Here is a 27,138-nt window from a genome sequence, read left to right as displayed (position 1 = left end):
ACCGGTCAGTTTTATTCTTAAAACTGAAATTAACAAGAAAACAGATACAATCATACCTCGGTCAAGTGTCCACCATGAATTACACCTACCCAGTCCCCTCTCACAACTTCTTCAGTCTTTTTCTGTCACTCTCTCTCTCTCTCTCTCTCTCTCTCTCTCCAGTTTGTCCACTGCCCGAGCTCTTACCTCCTGCTCATGTGCCTTCTAATGCTCTGAACTGCCGCGCACTTGCTCAACATGCTGGCGACAGTGGCTAGTGCCAGGAGAAGATCCATACAGCCCAGCGGAGGTGCATGCCAGAGCCCCACAGAGGAACTCCCTGCCTAAAGGTGGTCAGACCAGCCCGAGCCTTTGACCCCGGACCAGACGAAGCCAAGGCAGACCAGGCAGGAAGCAGCCCGTTTCCGTTGGAATGTGTGGTCCCCTCCCGCCTTCCTCCTCGCCCTGCAGGGACGTGGCTTTCCAGCTGGGCTTGCCGTTCCAAACCCTCCGTGTGATGCCTGGTGCCTGCATATGAAGTAGGCACAGGCCGAGGGGGGGGAGAAAGAGAGTCTAATCTCAGAATCTGATTTCTCCCAAATTGCTCCGGAAGCTTGTTGAGGGGTGGAGCCAAAAAGATTATCCTGAGAACGATTGATCTTGGAGGTCCAAAAGAATGGAACATGGAAATGTAGCGTGACAGATTCACAACATTAAGGGTAAGGGGCAATTTGATGAATTGGGCAAAGTGCTTTCTGGAATCAGGATGCAGACTGAATTGTGGATTATGTGACTAAAGAATTTCTGCAAACTCTACAAAGTTTGAGTTTTTGCAGCATACACTGATGCTATCTTTAGCCACTTAAATTGTAATGGGGTGGTGTGGTTGTGGGATAGCAACAAATCTTCTTTTACCCTGTTGATGACCTTGAGATCAAAGCATTCGAAAGGATAAAACAACATGCCTTTATCTCTCTGCCGTCTTTTGAAGCTGTGCTGGGCTCCACCAAAGTAGCAGTAACAATTGTGGAAAAAACATGATCTCCATCTCGATCTGGTGATTTGTGTCCGATGCTGCCTCCATCTCCTCCAGGCACATTATGTAGGTGTGATGAAGTGAGACAAAACACCCAACCAAGCACACGGGGCTGCAAGTGTCAATGGGTGGCTGGGAATTCATGACTTATGACTGCTGACAAACATTCAGCTAGATAAACTAGTAAATGTCAGCAAAGCATTTAAAGCAACTTGCACCTATATGTTAAACCAGCCTGTTCTTGCTCAGGGTTTCACCTGCTCGTCCTGTGGCATACGTCTAGAGAATCCTAGAATGCTACACATATGCTTGAATTCTAAGTAAGCTCTAAGTAATTCTAAGTGAACATAGATCCATAGAGCATCTCCAGTCTTAGTTAACAACTGTAGTTCCCCATTTGGTGCATTTGCAGATTAAATTTATTATTAATTTTTTCATGAGGAAGTTGCATTTTAACAAAGTCACTCAATAGACAGCAATGATTTGTGCCTTGGACCTCACTGTGTGCAGCTGCAGAGATGTTCATTGGGGGAGAGGGGCTCCCAAAAGTGTCATCTTAAAGGCGTTGACGAGCATGCCTGCTTCCTGAGCCACCGTCTTGATGATGGCCTACAGGTTTGGGCAACAGAGGCCAGAATCACTCTATGAGATACAAACAGGAGGGGGAGCAGGAGCAGAACTTCATACGCCCAACAGACCGATCTGTGCAGGACCAGGACTTCATACGTCCAACAGACAGATCTGTGCAGGACCAGGACTTCATACGTCCAACAGACAGATCTGTGCAGGACCAGGACTTCATACGTCCAACAGACAGATCTGTGCAGGACCAGGACTTCATACATCCAACAGACAGATCTGTGCAGGACCAGGACTTCATACGTCCAACAGACAGATCTGTGCAGGACCAGGACTTCATGCATCCAACAGACAGATCTGTGCAGGACCAGGACTTCATACGTCCAACAGACAGATCTGTGCAGGACCAGGACTTCATACGTCCAACAGTCTGATCTGTGCAGGACCAGGACTTCATACATCCAACAGACTGATCTCTGCAGAACCAGTACTTCATACATCCAACAGACAGATCTGTGCAGGATCCCATGCAGCTCCTTTTAATGGTCACAGTTATTTTGTCACTTATAGTGTTATCACCAGAGTTTACCACATAAGCACATACATAGTTACAACTATGTATGTCAACTAAGTCTCCTTAACATATAATACAACAAAATGACATCACTTCATTACTTATAGACAGACTTTCTGATAAGTCATAGCACCTAATTCGGATTCACAAGTTTACATTTTTTTATTTAGCATGGTCCAAAATTCTAAAATTCCTAAAATTCTAAGACTGTAGGCCAGCTTTAATACCAATTCTAATAAGACTCGATACCTGTAGGGAAATAAGAATTCTCACTTCATGAATCATGAATGAACTCCTAATGTAGTATGACCACAGCCAGATGATGTCACTGTGATTCAGATGAGCGTTAACCTATCACTTCATGGGTCACAGCTCAATTTCTCCCAACACTGTTTGACACTGTGCTAGCTTCACCTAGCAAACGACACCTCCATGTCATGAATTGCTTCAGAAATGTACACAAACACATGTGAATACATTCAGTCTATTAATTTACTGTTAAGTTCATTGTTTTCACACTGTGGATCTAGGTGTCCCTTCCCTCAGTCATTGAACACTAACATTTCATATAATTCAGTTATTTTGGCTAATTGTACCAACTTAAGGCATCTTCAACTTCAAGACTTCAAAAAATGCAAAGCAAAGAAAGTATTAAACAAAAGACATGCTGTCATTACCCTTCAGAGGTTTGCTTGGCTTTCCCCTGCATTGTTTCCTGTTTCCAAATATGGGCATGTAATTTATATAATTTCCTTTCTCCTTGTAATTTCAAAGAAGTGCAGAAGATACAAGGAATGTACTCTTAATGAAACACATATCTGCACAACAACAAAACTTTTGAATTAAAATATGCGTTAAGAGAGATCAGATCCTGTGGGTTTCTGTTTGTCATGCTGTAGGACACTTGCCCACTGGTCTGTGTACATCATGGTCATGTATTATCACATACTGTCTTGGTACGACCACATAACCTAGTCTGAGTTAAACCAGTATGGGATATTTGAGACACACAGACATCACTTCAGAGATTAAGTACTACAAACAACAACCCAAGCGAACTGGTCACCACGTCTGTGCATGTTACACTGCACGAATGTATATTTTTGTAGAAACAGATTGCACATTCGGTTTCATAGCAAGCAACACTCCACATCTTGCGAATATTTAGTTTCACTTCTGTGCTCTGTCGAGGTGCTCATCATCGAATCTAAGACTGTAGCAATGCTTGCCAATACATTTAATTAATGTGTCTGTCCATTTACATTACTGCGCAATCATTTATGAAGGTTATAGGAGGTGTCATTGAAAGGCAAGCCAATGGTGAAAAGGAAAATGCACTTACATAATATGCTGATTTCTCAGGCACATTTTGCTATGAATTTCTTGCGGATGAATGAACGATTTCTTTTTCTTCATCAGCAGAGCCATAGGCTTGGACAGGCCTCCTTCACCATGTTATCTGTGTGAAGCTGAACGCACAAACCACAATCGGACTGGCACAGCAAACACTGGGCGTCAGGAAGTGATAAATAGCGTAGGACCCTGAGACATGCAGTCAGGGATGTGAGGCTCTCACACATCCAACGAGTCACTTCCTCTCCAGGCCCACAACGTGAACACGCACCCTCTCCGTCAGAGTTTGACTTCCTGTTGGCTGCCAGATCGGCCAAACTGATTGGTTCAGTTGCACTGTTAGGACTTACAGGGCACAGAGAAATGAGAGGGACTTTCCAGGCCTTTGGTTTCTACCACAGGCCCACCGGCACATAGTAGATGTCCAGATATGCTCATTTGTTAAGATAAAGTCCCTATAGCTTCTTCAGGCCAAAGTTAGAGCAAAGCTCTCGATGCTTGTAATAAGAAATCAGAAGTGACCCCCCTCCCTCCCAAACACACACACCTCCCTGCCCCAAGTTTCACACATATCTTATTTCCACCAATGTGTAAACATGTATACACACGCTATCTTTATGCTTATGTTTCTTTTTGTAGATGCATTTCACATTTTTTTAATTCATAAAACGGCCTTTTCATTGCAACTTCGAAAATCCAGCTTTTGCTTCCATTAATAGTTTGACTCAATGTACCACCTCATTCATGTTCTGTGGCCACCGGGTCACTGGTGCCCAAATATAGCCTGTTTCCTGTACCGTTTCCAGCCCATAAAGGTATTCTCCCACAGGTAAACAAAAGCACCCTGAATAGCTTTTCTCACTTCCCATTCCATCAAGAGGAAGCCAGGTGCAGCCAAATGTACACTGAATAAACTGTAGCGTGAAAGTCCAAGCAGAAAAGCACCCAATGACACTGTGAACTCAGCTTAAACAGATCAATAGTGAACAGACGCACAGGTAAATTGCCGTGCAGGTAATGCACACCTGAAACTGATTTTGGATGTGGAAATGTACTGTTGACAAATCAGCATACGATCTGAGTTAAATGAGTGCCAGTCGTGAGAAATCTGAACCTGCTCAGGTAACTTTCACATCTCCTGATGGAAGAAAAATGATGGAAGAAAAATGCAGAAAAGGGAATTGCAACCCATGTTGTACAGTCTCCCAGATGCAAATACAAACCTTGCATGGTGTCTCTTTCTGGCATTATACTTGGCATGAGTTCAAAGAAAAAACACATAAACCCTTTAATGCCACAGAAATACAACCAAAACCTGCTGTCCAATAAAAAGCAGCATACAGGTGTACAAAGGAGCTTTCAAAGATGCATTTGGACTTAAAAGGAATTAAAACGGGAGCTTACCCATTGAGACAGTCTGAGTTGGAACATGCAGCCGTAAAGTGAACAGTTGGCAATAATCAAGTGCACTTCCTCTCGGGTTCACTTGAATATGTGTGAGTGTGCAGTGCATGAGATCCACCCATTTACAGCACTGCACTTGTTATTGTACAAAATGGTCAAAGGTCATCTCCCTTCAACCTCAATGGATTATAAAACCTGAATGTGGCAGAGTGGTCAGTTAACTGCACGACAGCACAGTACTGAAATTGAGACCTTTTTTTATTATATGTAGGTCTTTATTTTTGTAAACAGCAAAAATAATGTAAACATTAATGTAAACATGAAACCTATGATAACTCTTCTGTGATAACACTGTCGTCAACTATAAGAAATTCAACAAACAGTGGAGCCAGAGCTACCCAAGAAGGTCAGAGAAAAGGCAGGGAAGAGTTGAATCAGTCAGTCCCGACACCTACTGGAAGGATCCCTCTGTTTCTCAGTACACTCTCGTTTATGCGTGTGCTCAGCTCATCTGAGGAAGCTCAAGGAAGAAAGTGGTTATGTGACTTCCAGAGCGCTGCGTGTAAACCAAGTTGAGACGAGCCTCCTGCCACAGGGCTGCACATGTGTTGGACGGTACCGTCCCCGTTTGCCACCCACTTCGGAAATAACTCGGCTGTGCTGGACAGTGCTAGAAAAACAACACCGAAAGAGAGAAAGGAATCGAAACTGAGACATAGGAAACTTTACAAAGCAGTACACAACCCTCTCTTTTTCCATCTCAGAATTGTTTTCTATTTAGCCTGGAAGTGTCTACTGAAGGCAGCTCGCACAGCGGGACAACAGCAGGTTTCCGCTTTCCGAGAGCGTAGAAATGAGAAACGTCATTAAACGTGATCGAGTTTCCAGTCATGAATGAGTTTCCAGTGTAAACTGTATTTCTAGAACACAGTAGTTTGATTAAGATGTTATTTCCCTCCACAACAATACAGCATTTCTTTTACAGGAACAAATAAGTATTTAGCAGATCGCACAACAAAGCAATGTTTGAGAGAAACAAAGTATGGAGTTATTGTAGCCTATATACAACATTCACTGCACTCAGGCACGTCATTGATCTGATGCTGATCACAGGATCACTGTAATAGTCAAGGCTCGGCAGGCTTGGTAGAGGTGTGGTTGTGCTTCATGAGACTTATCAGGGAATATCTTTAAATAAACACACATGATTTACCACGTTACAGCCCCACACAGTGTTTCTCACCATAGTGCTGTGCAGTGCCCAGACATTAGTCGCTGCTAAAACGCTGCATGACGACTTTATCTGTACACCTGAGAGGTGTTTCTAAATTCACTTTTCTTCTCCCCTGGTCTGCAGTTACATATGCCGAAGTTGCTTAATAACACCGTCTCTTTCTGTGATTTTAGCTCAGCTTTTATAACCTGAGTCGATTAATTCGTTTTAAGTGTGTCATTACAAGGGATCAATGAATAATCGTAAATCGGGGGGGGGGGGGGGGGGGCATAGTCAGAATAAATGACAGCATTCAGTAGCTAGATGAATACCCGTAAAGAGGAAGCAATACCTTGCTGACCTGAACGAACCCACCAACGCATTTCGATGCGGTTATTACTGACGCAGGACGCGCTCCCACGCATCTGGGCATCGGCTCTATTATTGACTCCTACTTGGGCCTGACGGAAATGAACCATCGTCTCGCTCTAAAGATCTCGATGTTGTTTTCATTCGCACTATTGCACAAGGGTTTCGCCGGGGCTCGATGTTTTTCCTTAGAAAGGCCAGCGTGGAGTGTTGGGTAAGGATCACCATCTCAGAGGCGCCAGACGGATGGACAAAATGCAGATCTTCACAGAGATGATTTTTAAAATAAGTTTATTTATTGGACAGGTTGTTGAATGTAGATTATTTGAGGCATGATTAAAACGTTCCACTTGAGACGTTTTTTCCAAACGTTTATGTATTGTCTGAGGTGAGAATACATTTTGAAAGCAAATGGAAGAAAAATATGCACAAGGCAAAGTCATTTGTAACTATAATTGTTTATTACGTTATTTGTGAATAATCAAGCCTTGATCTTGATACGGATCTTAAATGATGAGATCAAAATTGCATATTACCTGTAGGCCTAAATATAAAATTATCATTGAGCCTCATTTTTAGATGTTTTCAAATAGTTCAATCGCCCCGGCTTTTATGAAAAAAGTAAATACGAGTAAACATGAAAATGTCACAGATAATTATAGATATTTGTGACCCTCTGTGAGAGCCCACACAATTCTTTCACGCGGTTTTGAAACAGCGCTGCTTCCCCTTTCAAACAAACTGTTATAGTTCAACTATGCGAACTGCTGAGATGTCCAATTTCTGCACGCGATGATGGTGTAAAAATAGCATTACGTAGTAATATCAGACAGTTCACTACTGTCATCTGCTGGTGTAGATGTGCATTGCACGGTTGATTAGGTGATTCATGAAAAGTGTGCCACTTCATCTTGGCAAAAGCAGTGAAGTGAGCTGATACCAGACAACACCTCATTCCTCGGTTTCTCTATTCCACTCCGTACAACCTTCTTCAACATCACGGGGAACTGCACACTGGCGTTTGTTGTACTATACAATATCAGTAAAGTATGTACGTTTGTGTGTGTCTAAGGCAAACATACACACAGGTCCTAGACCAGTTCCTTCTACCATACTGTAAGTGAGATTTAGTAGGGAACATTGACCTCAGAGTCTGAGGCTCAGACCAGTATTGTTGTCACCATGTTTGCTGTGCAGCACCTACAGATTTTGCAATATAAATAGTTCACAGCTCAATTACAGCTCAAAACTACACAGGAAATGATTCACTGGGTGCAGAACACATACACTGAAAGTACTAGTTTTGGCCTGAAGTGCATGTGATATAAAGTGAAGTGGCCCTTGCTCACTGGTTGTTGTGAATGGACTAGACGCTGTGTCTCTGTTGATCGATGTCAAAAAAGGTGCACATTAGCTTTCTAACAGCGAATAAAGAACAGATGATTTTGCTTATATGGCCAATTCACAACACACAAGGTGAGAAACGTTGGAAGAGCGGGGAAGAGCTGCGTTGAAGAGTGAGGATGAGCCGCAAGGAAGAGCCACGTTGAAGAGCTGTGAGGAGGAGCTGCGGAGAAGAGCCACATTGAAGCGCTGTGGACAAGAGCCACGTTGAAGAGCAGGGAAGAGCTGCGTTGAAGAGCCGCGAGGAAGAGACATGTTGAAGACCAGAGAAGAGCTGCGTTGAAGAGCCGCGAGGAAGAGACATGTTGAAGACCAGAGAAGAGCTGCGTTGAAGAGCCACGAGGAAGAGACATGTTGAAAAGCTGCGGGGAGGAGCCGCGGAGAAGAGCCGCATTGAAGAGCATGGAAGAGCCACGTTGAAGAGCGGGGAAGAGCCGCGTTGAAGAGCCACGTTGAAGAGCCGCGTTGAAGAGCCGCGTTGAAGAGCCGCGTTGAAGAGCCGCGTTGAAGAGCCGCGTTGAAGAGCGGGGAAGAGCCGCGTTGAAGAGCCGCGTTGAAGAGCGGGGAAGAGCCGTGTTGAAGAGCGGGGAAGAGCCGCATTGAAGAACAAGGCCCCCATACTCTCCACCAGAAGTGATGCAAATGAGTGCCACACTGATCCTGCAGCCCCGCCGCTCCCACACGGCCACTTGTAAAGTCCCTGGAACAGACGTTTTACTGGCGTCACTACTGTCGGAAAATGGAAAAGAACCATGTCAGAATCCCCTTCCATGGCTGCCTCTTAAAATAGTTAGTACTTAAAACACATATAGCATCAATTAAAAGATACAGTCCTATTAAAAAAGCCAAAAGAGGGTTGGAGATTCCTATATTTAAACCCTAATAGCTTATATTTTCTATTTTACTAGAAAGAGGCGGTGCAGAAAACAAACATTTGAGGGTTGAGTAAATGGACAATCTACGTAGAGGGATGGCAAACTCAAGAAATCTTAATATATACGGAAAACCTTCACAAAATAACAATCGATCACGGCCTGCTGAGTGCTGTGCCTGCCAGCACAGTACATTAATAAACAATAATTTAAAAAAGTCCTTGAAAAGTTTGAAGTAGGGGAAAGCTGTGGAAAAGTGTAGTGCAACAGAACTCTGAATGTTAGAAAAAGTGTTAGAAAAAGAAAGTTACAAAATTGAAAACCCAAGGCCACAGAGAACCCTGCTGTAAACACTCTGGTTTAATAATAACTATTTAATGTGGTTTAGATAATTGAAGATTCAACTTCAGAAAGTATTTGGATAAAAACATGATTATATAATTAGAGAGATTGCTTGGGGGGAAAAAAGTCCTGTCATATGACTTATGTAAACATTGTGTTTGTGCCTGGTTTTCAAAACATTGGCTTGGTGTTTAAGAACTAGTAAACCTGAACCAGAAAAGACCTCATGAACCATATTTAAAGATCAACAGCATCCAAACTTAGAAATGGGTTGCAAAGAATATGTTGGAACCTTCAGTAGGGACTGCATAAAATCCCTTACCTCTCCTACTTTCATTTCAAACTTAGCAAACATTTACTTCAAAGGATCAATAGGTAATCAGGTTAGGAGGTTAGGAGGTTCAGAAGTTCGGAGGTTAGGAGGATACAATGGCATATATGAAAATGTCTAAGAATGGGTTTTTGTTACCTATACTCAGTGTGAGAAAAAGGTATGAAGGTATGAAGGAGTGAGGGTTTATAGCATGAAAAACTTAATAAATGTATATTTCTGCAAATCATAATTATAAAGTATGTTGGGATGAGCACAATCTATGCATAGCCCAGCATAAGTTATTATAATGTGTTACCAATTTATAATAATAAATTGTTTAATGCTAATACTGTGATATTTTTAGTGTTTATCTGTTCAACTAGCATAATTTATGGTTTAATCTAGTAAACATGTGTATCAGATATAGATGAGAACAATATGTCATATTATAATAAGAAATAACAATAAAATCGAGCTCTAATGCTTAAAAAAATATGTTTAAAAAATAAAAACAGTGTGCTACTGGGTCACACTTCCTGGGTCTTCCTGTCACATTAACACTGGCATCGCCCACACGATGACCATGTATGTCTGCTTCCTCCCAGTGTGTATGGCTGGGTTTCTGCTGATCGCTCTGCCTTTTACGCTCCTCTGTAATTAAAGGCCCAGTCACAAAGCCAAAGTTGGCTGCAAAAAACCAGCACCAGATCTGACTCCCAAGAACATCCTGTTGCAGTTTCATTCTCTGGCTCTGTTTGGGGGCGCAAGAGAGTGTTCGCCCACCCTCTGAAGATGGTTTGGAAGTGTAACAGGAAAATAGGCAGACAGAGGGCATTTCTGCAGACTGGAGGTCACAACAATGACCACAGTTACCCTACCTTAGTCACAATATGAAATTCATATGGCCACAGAATTACAAAACAATGGGTTTCAATAATATATAAAAATGAAAGGTTCATAGTAGTTCATAAACATTAACATATTCAGAACAGGATATATTATGTTTCTCCACTAACTGCATACAAAACCTAAAGTAGACAATGAATTGTATGTGATTTTCGATCATGACAGGGTATTTTATCAGTGATATTTTCTCAGTTTGCATCTTACTTTTAACATGAAACATCTGAATATCTTGAGACTTAATATGTTGAGAATTGCAGGTCTGAAAAGGTTGACACAAATAAAGAGACAAATCAATAGATTTAATATTTTGCCCCTGCTGTATATGTATGTATTGTATATTCATAAGAGTTTAAAGATATGAGATGTGTCCCATCTCACCTGTGATATAGTAAAGAGAGTGACTGAGATGAAAAGAGGCTGTTTTTCCAACACATTGAGAACACTTAACATCCCTCTCTCTCTGTTTCTCTCTGTCTCTCTCTCTCTCTCTCTCTCTCTCTCTCACACACACACACACACACACACACACACACACACACGCACATACGCAAGAGACTAAAAATAAACCTGCCCTAGTGAGGAGGTCACAACAGCCCACGAGGCTAATGTGTGTGTGTGTGTGTGTGGGATATAAGCCACAAGTCTTGCCTTTTACTGTAGACCGCGAAAGCCTTCCCTTGATGAGCACCCTTCTCCCACGCATGGCTTTCACAGCGAGGTCTCTCTCTGTGGCCGCACAGCAGAGCCACTGTGTTCGGTACACACACAGTCACACACTCACAAAACTATCCATCACCACGAGAAGCAAGAGTTCAGCCCTTGACTTATGTAATGATACCTTAGTTATATTTGCCATTTAATCAGGCATGCCCAGGGTGGTTTCTTACACCTGCAACTAAACTCTGTCTAACAGTAGGCCTACTGCACAAATGTAATTTTATGTATGTTAGAAATAAATTTACACTGGTGTACAGCTGGACATAAACTCTCATTTTCTCTTGGTGAGTGCATTTGTGTGGACTTAAATCTTCTGGAATTCCTTAAAAACAAAGTAAAAAGGGCAAAATGTCCACACAGCTGTCATAACTGCACTTATATAAATTCACTCCTTTGTTTTGACAGTCTATGAGGTTGCGGCTCCAGAAAAAAACATTGCTTGAAAATACATTTTACAAGAACATCCTGTGCACATCCTCTGTTTACAAGTATCTTAAACATGTCCCTGGAATATTTAAGGAGCCGTCCACAGTTTAAACAGCGTTAAATGGGAATTCTGTGATTTTGAGTCGTGGCACGTTTTCATGTCACTTCTGGCAGCCGCAAACCACACATATCTGTTTTCCCATTTAGAATGTGTGTTAATGAGTGTCGTGGAAAGAATAGACAGTGCAGTGGTGATCCTAATGCATGGTACCGCCCAGTACCACACGCACGAAAGGGGCATCGATTCACAGCGCATGCTGAATCTGCACAGACTCTGCCCTTTGCCCTCTCCGCATGGAGCCCGGACTCCTCGCTTCAGGTTATTGGGATAGTTTGTATTCTGCGTGACTATAGTGTAAGGTGTGAGGGGCTGTTCGGCTAAAATGATGATACGGTTCTCTTAGCCAGCACTGATTAAAGTTTAAACAGGAGATCAGCGACTGCACAGGGTCACCTTAGAGGAAACTTCTCAGGGCCTGACAGCACTCTTCAAAAAGTGATGTTGAAATATGAAGGTGTTTGAACTGCAAAAATCCCACATGATCACAAAGGATTTCCAGGACACACGAAAAAAAAGAATGTTATGTTTGATATTTTCTCATCTATGCAATATTGCATTTCCTTTTCATGGAATCAACTTAGATCATTCAAGTTTGATTAAGCAGCCTTTCCATGAATATGCAAACCCAATCATCTCTCATGAATACTTGCTTGGTTATATCCTTTGTTCCATAGGAACAAAAGAACATGACTGAGAAGTATTACAATATAAAGCACTGACAGGCCATCTGTTTTTGGGACCTTAAACAAACAGTTTAACACACTGATTATCTCCTGCCTCTGAACTACTTGACTCAGGAGGTCACCTCTTAAAAAACACTCAAGAAACAATGTATAAAATTTACTATTTATACTTTATGTGAGTTTTCCTCAAGAGACTATGACTTAATTTCATATTTTTTTTCTGAAGCACACCACTGAATATTTCCTATTGTCAACTCTTCCATTGGCTGCAGATATCCAACTATATTATGACTACTATTCCAAGTCCGTTTCTTGGTGGTAAATTCATTACGCTGAATTTTCAATAATAATCATTTTCATCTTGTAAAAACTAAAGTTTATAGTTGGTTTTAATGGTTTAATGACTTTTATTGCCAGCCTGATATGAATCACATCCACTAAAACATTTGTGTCCATTCATTTACAATAGAGTAATATATACAATTCCATCTGTAACTTGAATGGTTGTGCACTTGAAACGAGAGTGAAATCTTTTATTGGATGTAAAAGGACAGATTTTTATCTCACTGAAAACACACACGTTTCACAAATAGAAGCTGTATGAACACCCGGTCTGTAAATAGCTTTCCTACTAACAGCAGTCTGCGTAATCTTTTCCCAGAACTTGAACAGCTCTAACACTGACATGGCTATGGGAATGTCCCTACTGGAGAACCACAGGTTAAAGGTGGTGGATTTTTTGGAAACATCATAATTGTAGCCACCATTGTGTAGCTTTCTTACTGGGTTTTCCATTATTGGAATATCAGTACTGCATGGACTATAGGTAAAAATATTAATTGAAATATTAATGCTTTTACTGTAGCTTTTTATATAGGCGGGTTTGGCATAATTAATCTTTCCTGAAGTACAGATTTGGCTGTCTAGCTAATGTTACACCCTTTCCATAAGCTCTTACAGGAAGTCTGAAAAATTATTTTAATTTGTTGGTAATGTCAGTGTTATGATGAAGTCTGAATTCGGGGCAAGTCAGAAAAACACAGACAGCATGTAGGCCTACATTTACTGCACTTACCATGAGCTCACACACGCTGTGTTGCATTTGGCAGAGTTTTATGAGAGACCATAATGGCTGTGCTGAAACATATATGATCGAATTCCTGGATCAACCATCTATGCCTGCAGCAACATAACACAGCTGCAGAGCACATCTACAAAAAAGACACTTTAAGATTTATTCACTTAAATGCATTAAGGATTTCTCTCAGACATCTGGCAAGAACTTAGTTTGGCTTGAGTTTCTACAAAGATATTATACTGACACTTGGACTCATAACACCCAACAGAGATTGTGTTGGAGATTGACATTAAAAAGCTATGATCTCTAAACCCTTAAACATTTGTGACATTCATTTGTAGATTTTCATATGTGTTGGGTCATGAGATTTCCTACAAACCATGTTTGGTCAACATGGAGTGTTTTTGGCACCCCAAGTGAACCAGAGGAAGTAAAGTGTCCTCGATGGAGCTGGTCCATAGAAAGCTGAAACTCCACAAGAACTGAACAAAACAGAGTGAAAATGTTTTTGTCAACAAGTCCAAACCAGAATTATTTTAGTACTACCCTTAAACTCTGAGCCTCAATTTACAGTCTATTAAAAAAAAATTTATGACATTTTTAACAGAAAACTTGTTAAAATAATATTGTGCAACCCCTTCCATATCACACCCTTTAGCTTTAAAGACAGAAAAGCTCCATTTCTTCACTGAAGTATCCTCAACTTTTCATACTAGCAGAGCAGATCTATTGTAATGAATCTTTATATATATATCACACCCTTTAGCTTTAAAGACAGAAAAGCTCCATTTCTTCACTGAAGTATCCTCAACTTTTCATACTAGCAGAGCAGATCTATTGTAATGAATCTTTATATATATATATATATATATATATATATATATATATATATATATATATATATATATATATATATATTTGCACATAGAAACTTGCATGAATATCCACACTACATCAATCAAATTTAAAGGGCATACAAGACTTGTAACAACACAGTCCAAAAAATGCAAAAAGGCGGAAAAGCCATCATAGTGAAACATGTTTTTTTAGATTTAGTGGGATCTGATTTTTCTTCTAATATAATTCAGCACCAGCTCATTTGTGTTAGATCTACCACTCCATTGACAGGAGTTTAAATGAAGTGCTATGCTGGTACTTTACGTTATATATAACATTTTGGAACACTGACCTTGACTTATATATTTGACCCATTATCAATAGCCTTTTTTTTATAGGTTGAAAATGTAATTTCAGGGTTTGTCCTGAGAGGACACGTGTGTAAGAGGACTGGTTAATCATGGACCCTGACCTTGTCAAAGATTTAGATTTTCTTAAAATGGTGAAAACTATTCTGTAGTTAGATGTTGCTAATCAGTGCCACCTCTGAATAATTTTTACAAGTCCAGAGAAAGTCCATTTTGTGGTCGAACTAATGGGATTGTTTTCAATTGCAATGCTGGCCTGACTTGGTACTTGGTTTCTGGTGTCACGGACTGGGCTCAGGGAATGTGAAGGTAATAAACAGAATCAGCCTTGATCAGTCTCAATACAGTAAAGAATCCATATACACTGGACTGTGCACTGTGGCCAGTTTTTAGAGTGTCAGTTCTGTACTGTAGTATATTGGCCATGAAATGAAGCCGTGACTATAAGCCAAATACTTCCAGACTGTTGTTTTATTCTTAAAAATGACTGTCTGCTCCAACCAGTGTCTGTCTGCAGTAGTTGAAAGCTACATAAAGATCTGACCGTTTGAGCAAAATATTAGATATTATACCAATGGTTAAAGTTTAACTTTGTGGTGTTTGTAGTGGCTACAGAATTCTTATGACTTAAATTTTAATACTCAACATAACTGTTATGCTTGGCCTGGTACATTTCCTATGAACTCTCAATGATATCATGCTTGATTTCTTCTCTTTCCAGTGATAATAAGATCTCTAAGATCTCCAAAAAGCCACTATCTACAGGATAAACACCTTTTCTTGCACCTAACCCCTTGAAGACTCAATTAGGGGTATGGCGTCACTTCAGGGCAGTGACTCAGACGTAAATGAGGACAGGTCTAAGAGACAGGAAGTATGGTGGTCCAGTCATGGAGGAAAGTGGGGGCGGACACCAAAAATACACGTTTCTGCATCATAGCAGGGTGTGTGCACATGCACATGCACGAACATGCAGACGCATATGAACACACACGCACACACACATACACACACACACACATACAACCCAAGACAAGAGTAAACAATGAACTAAGACGCCTATGTGTCAGAACTGTGTGTCTGGAGCAAAAAAATCAGTATTATGCACATTTTCTGAAATGTGATGTGCCTTTAGTCGGTAGTTCAGCACATGGTTTTACAGTTCTACAGTTCTACTGACACTGCTTTTAGCACTCAGCCCATCTATGCTTGTTATGTTTCAGTTCCCTGCAAGACATTTTAAACCCCAATCAGGAAATGCTTTCATTTGTTTCTCTCAAAGAACAAGAACTCATTAAATTACATGCAGTATTATATTGGACATGAACCATATGTTCACCAGTGCTTCCTTTCACAATGACAGACCCAGTGCTGCGTGACCCAGTACACTGATCCTGCTCTTCCTCTTTGGACCGTGAAATATAATGGTGAAAATCCATCTTGCAGAAATCATAAACATTTAATGCTAAGGCTAAGACATGTTGGGACTATTAACCAAACATGGTTTTGTGCTATACTTTAAGTTTTACAGTCCTTTAAATTGATGCATTTTTGAATTGGCTCAAGATTCACTTATAATTGGTCATTTGAATTGTTACTGGAATGTCTGCCACGTTACAAGAACTGTTTGCAGTTGAACTGCTGAGACTGTATGGGAGGTTCATTGGTTTTTTTTGTCTGTCTGCTTTTGTCCCATATGTTTTAGTGTGAGCCATAATCTTTACCAACGTTTGTAGCAAACACATTTACTTATTTAGATTTATCACTTCAGTTATACTTAAACCAGCAGAGAAGTCCATTTAAAAATAATGCGTTTACACACATAATCGTTTATGGATTTTCAAACCTGGCGCTTGGGTCTTTTACTGGGCACATACACTGGCCTGTGGACTGTGGCAGGTTTTTATAGTGTCAGGTCTGCACTGCAGTGTATGAAGCTGTGACTATAAGACTATAAGACTAACCCAACACACACCTTCATTCTACAGTCTTTAGCATCAGCACAGCAAGGAGTTTTGTAGCATTGCTTTCTTTGTCTGTTCAGGCATGTTGGGTTGAGCTGTTCTGTCAGCTTTATGATATTTTTAGATACGCCTTTTCATTGATTTCACAATGATTTATGATGCCTTTTGAAGTCCAGCATAACCCAGAGCGTACATAATCATATTTTGCAATTGCCATATGATTTCTGCATTTTATGACATATTGTGTAGTTAAACAGGCAGCTACACAGATGCAGATGCCATGGTAAGAATATTTATGGGTGAAATCCATTCATACAAGATTCCAGCCTTCCCCATAATTGCTGGCCCCCACAGTGTTATTCCAATGTTAACAATTAATGTGATACCACAACCATCTGTATACAAGTAATTCCCTTGTATATGGTAGCTTGATCTAGACCACATCTGATCTTGCCTACCATTTATTAATACACTCAAATATTCTGTGTAATGGCTCAGAATCTAATGGTCTAATGTGAATCTTTTTAATAACCATGTCTGATTAAGCACAAGTCATGTGTGCAGAGTTGTTCTACATATTTTGAACAAAATGAGAGATTGACCATTTGACTTGCATTTAATGGTGTGACTTTATGATTTTCAGTGTTATAAAGGGTGACATCAGCTGTATGAAGCCATGCTGTGGACCTGTGGACTTTTATTTAGTTATTTATTTTTTAAGGCACGTGGCATTTTCCCCACTCATTTTCTCAGCTCATGGTGCACATGAGTCGTCAGACAAGAAAGAGGTTCTTCAACGTGGTCCACCCTACCACACACATGCAGACATGGACGATAGGAGGCACACCCGCTCTGCTGGTAAACGTCAGGAGCGAAATTGAGTTTGTCCGTTGTATGCTTTAACCTTTTTGAGGAGCCACACTATTAAAATGCTACATGGCGTAATCAGGGCGCAGATATTAATTATAGGAGCACGACCTCGATAAGATAAGACTTCCCAGAAGCCTAACGATACAGAAGAAATAAACGCCCAGGTTGGGTCACGCTTTGCCGTGACCCGGATTCGAACCGGGGTTGCTGCGGCCACAACGCAGAGTACTAACCACTATACGATCACGGCGAGCTACCGGAGCGATAGCTCAATACTCACTGTCAACAACAGAGTTCCTCACCGTGCCTGAAATGTTGCCTTGAAATACATAAATATATAGATATTTTCTTGCAAACTAATTTCTTTAGTGCCGTGCCGTCTAGTCACGTTACCGCAGCACGCACTATATCATGTACAGCGATATCCTTTGCAGTGGAGTAGAGTGTGTTGACATTTGCTGTGTGTGACTACGAGGAAAGGGCGTTAATGGGCTTTAGTGGACCGGTCAACATAACGCACGTGTAACGCGGAGTGATACATGCACAGTTCAAAGCACCGCTGCGTTTACGCTCTATATCAGCGCTCATGAAACCTCTCATATCCTATCAAATTACTTGGTCGATACTAACTACTGTATAAATGTCTTTATTGCATCACAACTACCCTATAATTCATACGTATTGCAAACTTCAATGTTTCAACATTTCTGTAAATCTGCTTTGTCACAGCACGTGGTTTTAACATGAAGTGGTGTACTTCACTGAAGTGTATGTGCGATTCAGTTTTTAGATGGTCTAACGAGATAAAACAACGCTGGTATAAATTGTTTTGCAAATGTATCAGTGTCGTCTAATAGAGATCAAATTATGTTCTAATTATGTTATCAAGTCATGCCTATAGGAGATGTGTCTGATCTGAGCTGCCCCCCAAAAAAGCCAAATGGAAAGTCATTTTGTTCCATGCATTGATCTTGATTCAAAAGACTGGACTGCAGATCACATGCCGTGAACCACACACTAGTGTGTTTACTTGATAACTGCCCAAAAGAATGGGAAAGTTTGGGTAATCTTGCGGTGGTGTCTGTGTGGTTGTGTTAATCGCCTGTGAACCGCGGGTGGTTTGGCGGCCAGGACAGCGATATGCTTATTTTAACATTCGAAAAGTCCAGACACAAGACTTGATGAAAACATTTCTTCTTTTTTCTGCCTCGGTTCAACAAGAATCTAATGCAATGCAACATGCCTTGACGTATCCAGACGTCAGTATTTCCAGTAGACAACCTAAGATTAGCACGTCTGACGAAGTTCTCCTCACGATTGTTTCTACTGTTGAAGATCAGGAGACTGCATTAAAACTTAACAAACACCTTTCCCTTAAGGTACAGCCCATCACAGGGATGTGATTCACGGGAATGTGCTAATATGCACTTACAACTGTTTCTTTAATTTAATGACCTTTCAGTTTATTGCAAAAATATGATGTAGAGTTCTGAAAAGCACCACAGCCTGGTTCCTTATTCTATTCCATACAATAAACAGTACTATGTAATTCCGAACATTGTTCAGTAACTTGACATTTCCAATAATCAGTGAGATAACACACCTAGCCAAGCAGTTGTTCATCATGATAATAATTTATCAGGCTGTCGTTATGAGCAATAGATTTGAAAAATTTGTTTAAACTTTTTACTGTTTTAAAAAAATAAAATGAATCTTATGGCAAAACGTATGGTATAATTATAGCCACAATGTAAAAGCAATGCTGAATTTACTCAGATAGGCCTAATTAAACAGTCCACAAGCTGAAGCCCTTATTCTGAGTCCCAGAATGTTATTAATGTTAATGAATGGTAAAAATAGGCAAAGGAAAACGTAACTCGTTGTGATTCAGTCCTATAATCAGTACCCTGTTTTTTTTTTTAACGCTACATGTGAAATCTGTTCTAAGATAAGAGAATGTCAGAACAAACGTTTTACTCTGCAGCTCCAGAAGGAAAATATTCAAAGTTCAAAAACAACTGTGTCACACTTTACAGGTCTTTGGATAATTTCTATCACATTGCATTTGATGCTATCAAGTTCAAGTTCTCATTGACATTTTTGCATTCTGCATTAATTTTTAACATTTATAATTTACAAATAAGATATATAGCCAATTTAGCATACATTTAAGCAATCAAAGAGGAAGACGAAGGAAGTTGAGGCAGGGGTGTAGGTGTAAGAACACCAAATGGAATTTTACACAGTCACTGCACTGTACAGTCAGAATAACTCCTGCTGCCACAAAATGTGGTATTTCACAAAACGTCCAAAAATGTCTATTCTGCTGAAAAGAGTCCAGGATGAATCCCCCTTTTTTCTAGCTTGTCATGCCTGGTAACAAATGTCTGTTCTGACTGGCCACAGAGCCCACAGGAAGAGTGGGAGAATAAAGGTGGGACACCAGTGGTAAACGTCATGACATCACAGGCTGCAGTGTGATTGGCTGGCTACACAGTCAGCAGGGTTTAAAAGCCACACTAAGCAAGCCCCCCATCATAAACCTGGAGAATACCGATCTACCCACTGCACCCGCAGCCATCAAGAGCATCAGGTTCAAAGCTGCCCTAGGCACAGGTAAGCTGCAACATTAATTCACTCTTTGACCATTAGAAATACAGCAAAGTAAAGTGGTAAGCATGTTTTAATTGCTTTATGGCAATTGGTACAATACAACAAGTTTATTGTATAAAGACCGGAAGAAAAGGAAGTTGTCAAAGGCACATAACTACCAGTTGCCTCATTTATTGCGACATAAAACATCAAATCCTGCAAACTGACAACAATGAATATATACTAATGATAATAATGATAACAATATTAATTCCAATAATACTAATAATAACAACATTCTTCTCACCTTTTGCTGTTTCATGTCATATTGCATGTTTACTCTTCTGTGACAAAAATGTAAGACCTTGACCTGCTATACTAGAGAATGTAATGAGAAACTAGAACCTTTTCCAAAATATAACTTAAGGCATTCTAGATCTGGACTTCTGTGGCCGCCAGCTGCCTACATATAACTCATGAATTACATGCTGCAAGAAGATCATTATAGGTGTAGCTAAACACTCAGCAGCTAGGCTTGTACTTTCTGTGATGTTATCGTGGCTAAGATGGAAAATGGGAGATGTTTCATGGTGAAGGCTGGTTGCAGTTAGACCAGGAAATGCTTTTTATACTGCCTGCCAAAATGTAATGGACTACATGATATGGGCATGTGCCAGAAGAACAGGGTTTGTTCTTTGCTGAAAAGTGAACAGGTACCCAGTCCAAGCTCATTAAGCCTGTTATTAGTAGCATCATTATGAGTTATAATTAACTCAGGATGATGCTCCTAATAAACACATTTGAACTTCCTACATATGGAAGTGTAATTTTTTACTTCTCACTGCGTCTGCTGTGCATTACTCAGGGACCTATAGTGGGTTTACATTTCTCCAAGATCACCCGACACGACATGGAGTCCCACAACATTATGGAGACTCTGCTTGTGTGGAAGGACGTTTGCACAACATAATGTACTTCATAAGTGATTATGTAAACATGTAATTATCATTAATGATCTTTTCTCACAGAAAACCTCTGAAGAAGATGAAGGCTGTGATTGTATTCATGCTCCTCTTCACTATAGTCTACTGTCATCCTGTAAGTTCTGAGCAAACCCACTCTCATGTCTTATCAGCAATAACTACGAGTGGTGCTAAAATCATGCCAGAGTTTGACACTACAAGAGAGACTTTCAAGGCATCTACAAGGCATCAAGACCAAAAATGTATCTTAATGTTTTAATAAACTAAGGATAAGATTTATCCATTCCATAAACCCTCCATTCCATTATGTGTCTTTGCCACAGGTGAAACGTTCAGCAAGTAGCTCAGAGAGCTCTGAAGAACAGACAGTTGTCAAACGGGTAACTTAGTTTCTCACTGAAATGTATATGTGCTCCTTTTTAAAAGCTGCAAATCTAATGATCTGTTATCAATCCCACACACAGCCTCCTCTACTCTTGCAGAAAGCCCCTGCCAAACCAGCCCAGGCAGCACCTGTACAGGTAAATCCTCAGCCCCAAGTGCTCACACCTACACACTCTTCTATCATCTTGCAGCATTCAAATTAATGCATCTTCCTCAAAGCACGTCAAATATGTGATAATAGTTTTTGTGCCATATCTTAAAGTGGCTATTTCAATTTCTCACATTTGCGAGTGGGGTGCTTGTTTCAGGCCATGAAAGCAACAGGACTGGATGAGAACACTGATGATTCGGATGAAGACGAGGTAAACAGGCTCATCCTCACGACCGCATGGCACAGCACTGCAAAGCCGCACTTCATAATAAAAGACACAAACGGCTCTCTGTTGGTCTGGGCATGCTGCTGCTGCCTGAATGACTCTCACTGTCTTGTTTCACCATTTGCAGGAGGCCGACACAGATTCGGATACAGAGGGCACAGACACGGAAGATGCAGTGAGTCCCACTTCGGCGCATGTTGTTACGACATCTTCATTTAGAGATACAGCACTGTCTGTTATATATACAACACTCTCTTTTACAGATCTGCTTCTGACATAAGAGTCCTTATCAGTTAATAAAACAAAGTCCAGTAAAATGCAGAAATATAACTGCACTTAGCTGAGGACTCAGATTGAGTGTTGTGTGTTCAGGACACAGACTCCAGCGAGAGTGAAGAGACTGCAGTGACTGAGACCACGTCTGCCCCACCAGCGACAGTGGACCCAACTCAAGCCCCCGTCGTGGACAATGGACGTGGGGACAGCATGGGATACCCCGTTGACTACAAGAAGACAATCATCTATGTGGATGACACTGGGAAAGAACCTTCTTATTACAAGACCTATGGATCTGACCCAATGGAGGGGAAGAATAGCTTCAGCAAGAAGACACCTGTCCATGATGGCCAGTATGCCAACGATGTGGAAAAACATCTGAAAGTGCACAAGGTAATCAGGCACCGCTGGTGTAATTGATTTTAAAGTTCTTGGTTCTGCCAGACTTAGTCACCAAAAGGGGGTTGGCCTCCTCCGTTAAATAGCATGCCTTCTTTCCAAACTTTTCTTCAAAGTCCCTTCATCCTAGAATATTAAGAATTAGGACTTAACTTATACTTTTATGTATCGTGGGCACATGCAAAACTTGACAACCTGAGACAACTTGCTCATTGCAGAAAGTTGCCCCATTCGGGTATAATGACATCAGTATAGAATTGCATGGCCTAGACCTAGTATGGGTCATTCTAAATGTGCGGTAACATTAGCAATGACTCTCAAGTCTAAACACTAATAATAGGAAACACTGTGTGGGGTAAAAAAAATGTACCTCTTGGGTTCTTAGGCTCTGCAGGTGCACAATGAAGTGCTGGAAGGGGACACCAGCACCCCAGAGGAGAGCCAAGGTCTGGAGGCCACCAGTGGACTTGAGTACGAAGATCCCAGCAATAGGCAGGGGGCCTCACCTGGAGAGCCACTCGAGAATGATGGCGCAAGTGCCGGCGAGGGCGCGAGCGCCAGCGCGAGCGAGAGCGCCAGCGCCAGCGCCAGCCAGGAGGAGACGGAGGAGTCAGACCGGAGCAGCGAGGAGGTGACGGCCACACCCGGCGCTGTCGACGACAGCGAGTCCTTGGAGAGCCAGGAGAGCGACTCGGATGAGAGAACCGCGGAGGTCACGAGCGAGTCCCCCGACGTTGTTATCGCGAAATAAACAGACGGAAGAGCTCGGATCATCGTGTCTGTCGTGGTGCCACGTGACTTGCTTTAACTGTATGTGAGGGAAATAAGTAACAGAAAGCCACGATACAGTTCAGACAAGCCTGGTGTATGGCTGTGATTGCGTTATGCTACCTGTAAAGAAACAGTCTCTTCTAAACAAACATTTGCACAATTATTTACAGTATCTTTATGTACAATATTTTATTCTATCGTGTATTGTGCTTTATCATTTATGAATAAATTTTGTTTTGATTCGAAAAAGTTTTTTTTAATTGTTCCTCATGAATAAAGTCTACAGCATTATTCATATTTAAACTTGCATGTTTAAAAAAAAGACAAGCGGAATTACAAACAGTAAAGATAGTGAAACCAACAACGCGTGAATACATCCTTTATCACTCTCAGGGGAAAGCCATTGTATGCTAACCTCACAATTAGCTTCCGCCTCAAAACTTAACGTTTGATTTAAATTACAAGCCTGAGCTTCAGACGTTTATCGAAGTCAGCAAGTTTATTCACGCCATATTTAAAATAAGAGTCACATCAGCCCTATGCATTGAAGAAAAGCAGACAGGCTTTTTATTTTTAATCCCTAGGCAGCTGTGGTGTCTAAATAAATCACTCTTGAATAATTAATTTTAAGCATTCTTTCAGCCTTCGTTGGTTGAGCAGTAACCAGTTGGCACCGTGTTTAGTCATCATTTTTAGTTTAGCGACAGTAGATTTTAGTGATGGAAAAATAAAAAAAATCCCATAAATTCACAGAAGCTGACGATGTAGCAAACGCAGCGAGCAAAAGTACAACAAAATCACCGAGAGTCTTGTCCGCCGCCACAAGGGGGCACTGTGATCCTTATATAAATGATCGGAATCGAGGATAGCTTGCCATTGTCGTCATTTGTATACACCAAGAACAAAGCATATATGTATACACGCAGATGTATATATAACAATTATATTTTTATTGGAATTTAAGGTGACAGGTCAAATAAAGTCTCTGAGATAGATACCACTGTGCTGTGCATTATATGTAAGCTATATAGTAAATTGCATGTATTGACATTTCCACGTCTCTACTGTCAAACTGTCTTCATCTCAGTTTACTTCACTGCTGGGTTTTTGTCAACAAAAGACAAAAATATACTCAGCAAAGAAAAAATTTAGTAAAATCAGAAGTGCTTGAACAGTGCATTTGCAAAGCATGGGTAAACATTCATAAGGATTTCTTTAACATGTCAAATCTGAACATTTTTATACCAAGAATGGAGTGTTGTTTGAGAAATCACTTCAGTTATCACCTCTAGCCTCAGTTGTCATATTCACAGTGAAGCACGTGATATCCCCAGATGTGGTGACCAGCTGTCTTGTAGTGCTACTGAGGGTGGTGCTTGGCTGAGCAGTGGTGAAGACGTTCTCCTCAGAGGATGCAGATTCGTTAGACGTTGAGGCACTGGATACAGACCCACTGGATTCATTCGATCGAGCCCCCGCGGACTCAGAGGACTCACTTTCCTCAGATGACCGTGAGCTGTCCGTGTCCCGCACTTCATCCAGTTCTGTGGAGTCAGACATCTGGAAGTGCCCACTAATCTTTGGACGTTTATTCCACGAATTAAACTGTGGAACGGATTTGAATAGTATGAGCACAAATCATGACATTTTACCCTTTAATAAAACATGCAACTGCATTGAAACTCTACCCTGGAGGTGTATCTGTAGCGTACAGGCAGAACACACATTATACTTAGACCTAGAAAGATAACATAGGCACAGGCAGTTGAATAGCTGAATGTTAACTTACTGGCTTGGAGAAAACCAGCCCCACAAGAGAGACTAATAGTGCTGTCCGAATGGTCCACATCTTTCACGCAGAGAGTCGCCTGCACAAAAATGGTCTCAGTTCATAATTATCCAGTTTATACCATATAGCACAAACAGAGGTAAACACAAAATGCAGGACACATTTGTCGTTTGTGTATTGAATTACCTCGTTTCACTCCTGAGTCCAGGTTTACTAGTGTCTTGGTTTATACAGATTATCAGTGGTGCTGCAGCGGATATAACAACCACTGGTGAGTAAGTCAGGGGCTGGGTCAGACAAGAATGTGTCCAGACAGATGAGTGAGAGAGGCTGCGTGAATACACAGCTTTGAGCAACATCCTCTTCCCCAACACCCCCCCTCCCCACACACACACGCACGTGCGCACACAAACACACACACACACACACACACACACACACACACACACACACACACACACACACACACACACACACACATGGTCATTGCCAAATCTCTGTAATTAGTGTGTGGCAATCCGCACATCAGTTTAAATCACCAGCACCATTGTGCTCGAGTACTGTTTGGTGTCTAAAACAAAGGGAACAAAAACAAAACACATGAGAACTTAATTTCTGCTCTCTCCACAGCATTTCTGTTCTTTCCACAGCATTTCTGCGATATACTTTAGGAAGATAATTTGCTTGGCGCCACCACAGAGATACTGCATACAGCTGCCTGGGTACAGTGTGGTTACAGCCCGCAAACAAATCGCAGTTTTTTATGTGAAATGCTTGCTATGCTAAACAATTTTCATCGTACCTTCTGAAATCAACTGAAGAGCATATTTCCCTCTCATACTGTTACTGAGTTAAACAGTTTACAAAGGAAGTTTAATAAAATGTTCAGAAAATTATTAAGAAAATATTGTCAGAAAACTACAAAGACTTACTGACCATTCAGAATTACTGCATTCAGCAGTTAGTGGCCTGGATCTTGGACATACTTGGCTGCATGATTTTGGACAAGGTTAAAGAGTAACTACATCTGAAGACGTCAAGGGTATGAAGTTTGTCATTACCGTAAGTACAAAGATGACACAAAATGCTTTCTTAACTGAGGTTAGTGATTCAGTGACTGTGTGCTATCTGATGTTTATGATTAAACCCCCACTACGTGCATCATCTCTGAGGTAAAGAGAAAGATCACGTAGATTCCCATGACTGAGGTGCCCTTGAGCAAGGTACTTAACCACAACTGCTTCCTGGGTGTTGGGGATACCCACCACTCTGGGCATGTGTCCCACAGCACCCTAGTGATCACTGCACAGATGGGTAAAGAGGACTAATTCTGATTGGGGTGTAAATCATCAATTGGCAATACTGGCAAGTTGAATTGACTTTGATAGGCAGTATTTGAAGTTATCAGATTAGTCCACTTCCACTATAAAAGGAGGAAATTTAACAATACAGGTTTGACCATGTCATGACACTTGTACACTGATGCAGTCATCCGAGGCCAGAGTACACTTTAGCCTGGCCTTGAGTGCCAGTCTATAAAATATTAGTCAGAAAAAATCAATTTATCAATCCATCAACTCATAAAGTATATGATCTGTTAAAGAATTATAAAAACAATAGGGGTTCTAATCCCTTCCACAGTACAGTGGCTTGCAAAAGTATTAAAGTGATAGATTTAAAGTGATAGACAAACACAAAATAGCACATAATTGTGAAGTGGAATAAAAAACTAAATTTATTTTAACCAAATAAACATTTGAAAAGTGTGTTGTGCATATCAAAACTTTGTAGAACCAAATCTTTTGGGGTATCTCTCATCCTCTCTCCCTCTCTCTCTCTCTCTCTCTCTCTCTCTCTCTCTCTCTCTCTCTCTCTCCTGAAATTCACTCTGAGCGTTTTTGAAGTGCACTTCACCACTCTTGGCCCCACCCATCTCTAATTAGGTTGTGGTTTTCCTAACATACATAACACATCACAGCGGGATTGAGCAGAGAAGTCTGAAAACGATTCACTCGCCTTGCTTTGCCCAACAGAAACTGCTGACACCTCCTGGTTGAAATTGATATTGAACTCAAAGGTGCTGTGTGCCATTGTCTGTGTTTCAACATCATGCTAGTACAGCAAGCTCACACACTTAATGTCATGTATTTTAAACAAAA

At 40.9% G+C, this 27,138-nt stretch overlaps 2 protein-coding genes, 1 long non-coding RNA gene and 1 other non-coding gene across 10 annotated transcripts in view; 1 reads left to right on the top strand and 3 right to left on the bottom strand.

Moving 5' to 3' along the window:
* The window catches only part of sh3bp2 (SH3-domain binding protein 2), a 31,748-nt gene extending 8,807 nt beyond the window's left edge, over positions 1-22,941 (bottom strand). Inside the window, exon 1 of one of the 7 annotated variants that reach the window (XM_077019624.1) lies at positions 22,790-22,941. Coding sequence is in view for 3 of the 7 variants with exons in the window: in XM_077019619.1 (XP_076875734.1) it covers positions 187-275 (89 nt within the window). In the remaining 4 variants the exon portion in view is untranslated. Of the gene's footprint in view, positions 1-56; positions 1,387-3,510; positions 3,757-4,925; positions 5,053-22,789 lie in introns of those variants that run through there. The other 6 variants (XM_077019621.1, XM_077019620.1, XM_077019619.1 and 3 more) reach the window with 6 other exon arrangements.
* Positions 17,587-17,658, bottom strand: trnah-gug (transfer RNA histidin (anticodon GUG)). Its single transcript has one exon. It is a non-coding gene; the product is annotated as a tRNA-His (tRNA).
* Positions 19,884-23,417, top strand: spp1 (secreted phosphoprotein 1). The gene is made up of 8 exons (XM_077019626.1): positions 19,884-20,024; positions 21,029-21,098; positions 21,307-21,363; positions 21,448-21,504; positions 21,676-21,729; positions 21,872-21,919; positions 22,117-22,413; positions 22,805-23,417. The coding sequence occupies exons 2-8, from the start codon at positions 21,045-21,047 to the stop codon at positions 23,168-23,170; spliced, it is 933 nt and encodes a 310-aa protein (XP_076875741.1). The 5' UTR covers positions 19,884-20,024; positions 21,029-21,044; the 3' UTR covers positions 23,171-23,417.
* A 97-nt stretch (positions 23,418-23,514) lies between these two features.
* LOC143525551 (uncharacterized) lies at positions 23,515-25,325 on the bottom strand. The gene is made up of 3 exons (XR_013133697.1): positions 25,166-25,325; positions 24,980-25,058; positions 23,515-24,795 (listed from the first exon to the last, which is right to left on the bottom strand). It is a non-coding gene; the product is annotated as an uncharacterized LOC143525551 (long non-coding RNA).
* Positions 25,326-27,138: the final 1,813 nt, after the last annotated feature.

The sequence above is a fragment of the Brachyhypopomus gauderio genome, chromosome 10 (assembly GCF_052324685.1).
Source record: "Brachyhypopomus gauderio isolate BG-103 chromosome 10, BGAUD_0.2, whole genome shotgun sequence".
In the NCBI taxonomy this organism is placed as follows: Eukaryota; Metazoa; Chordata; class Actinopteri; order Gymnotiformes; family Hypopomidae; genus Brachyhypopomus; species Brachyhypopomus gauderio.
The sequence above is the reverse complement of the archived record's forward strand: the minus strand, read 5'-3'. Positions and strand labels throughout refer to the sequence as shown.

Bases quoted from the DNA above. Each gene is read 5' to 3' on its own strand.
- spp1 (XM_077019626.1), top strand. From the start codon at position 21,045: ATGAAGGCTGTGATTGTATTCATGCTCCTCTTCACTATAGTCTACTGT. The intron at 21,505-21,675 runs GTAAATCCTCAG...TGCTTGTTTCAG, and splicing joins CCCAGGCAGCACCTGTACAG to GCCATGAAAGCAACAGGACT. The intron at 22,414-22,804 runs GTAATCAGGCAC...TTGGGTTCTTAG, and splicing joins AACATCTGAAAGTGCACAAG to GCTCTGCAGGTGCACAATGA.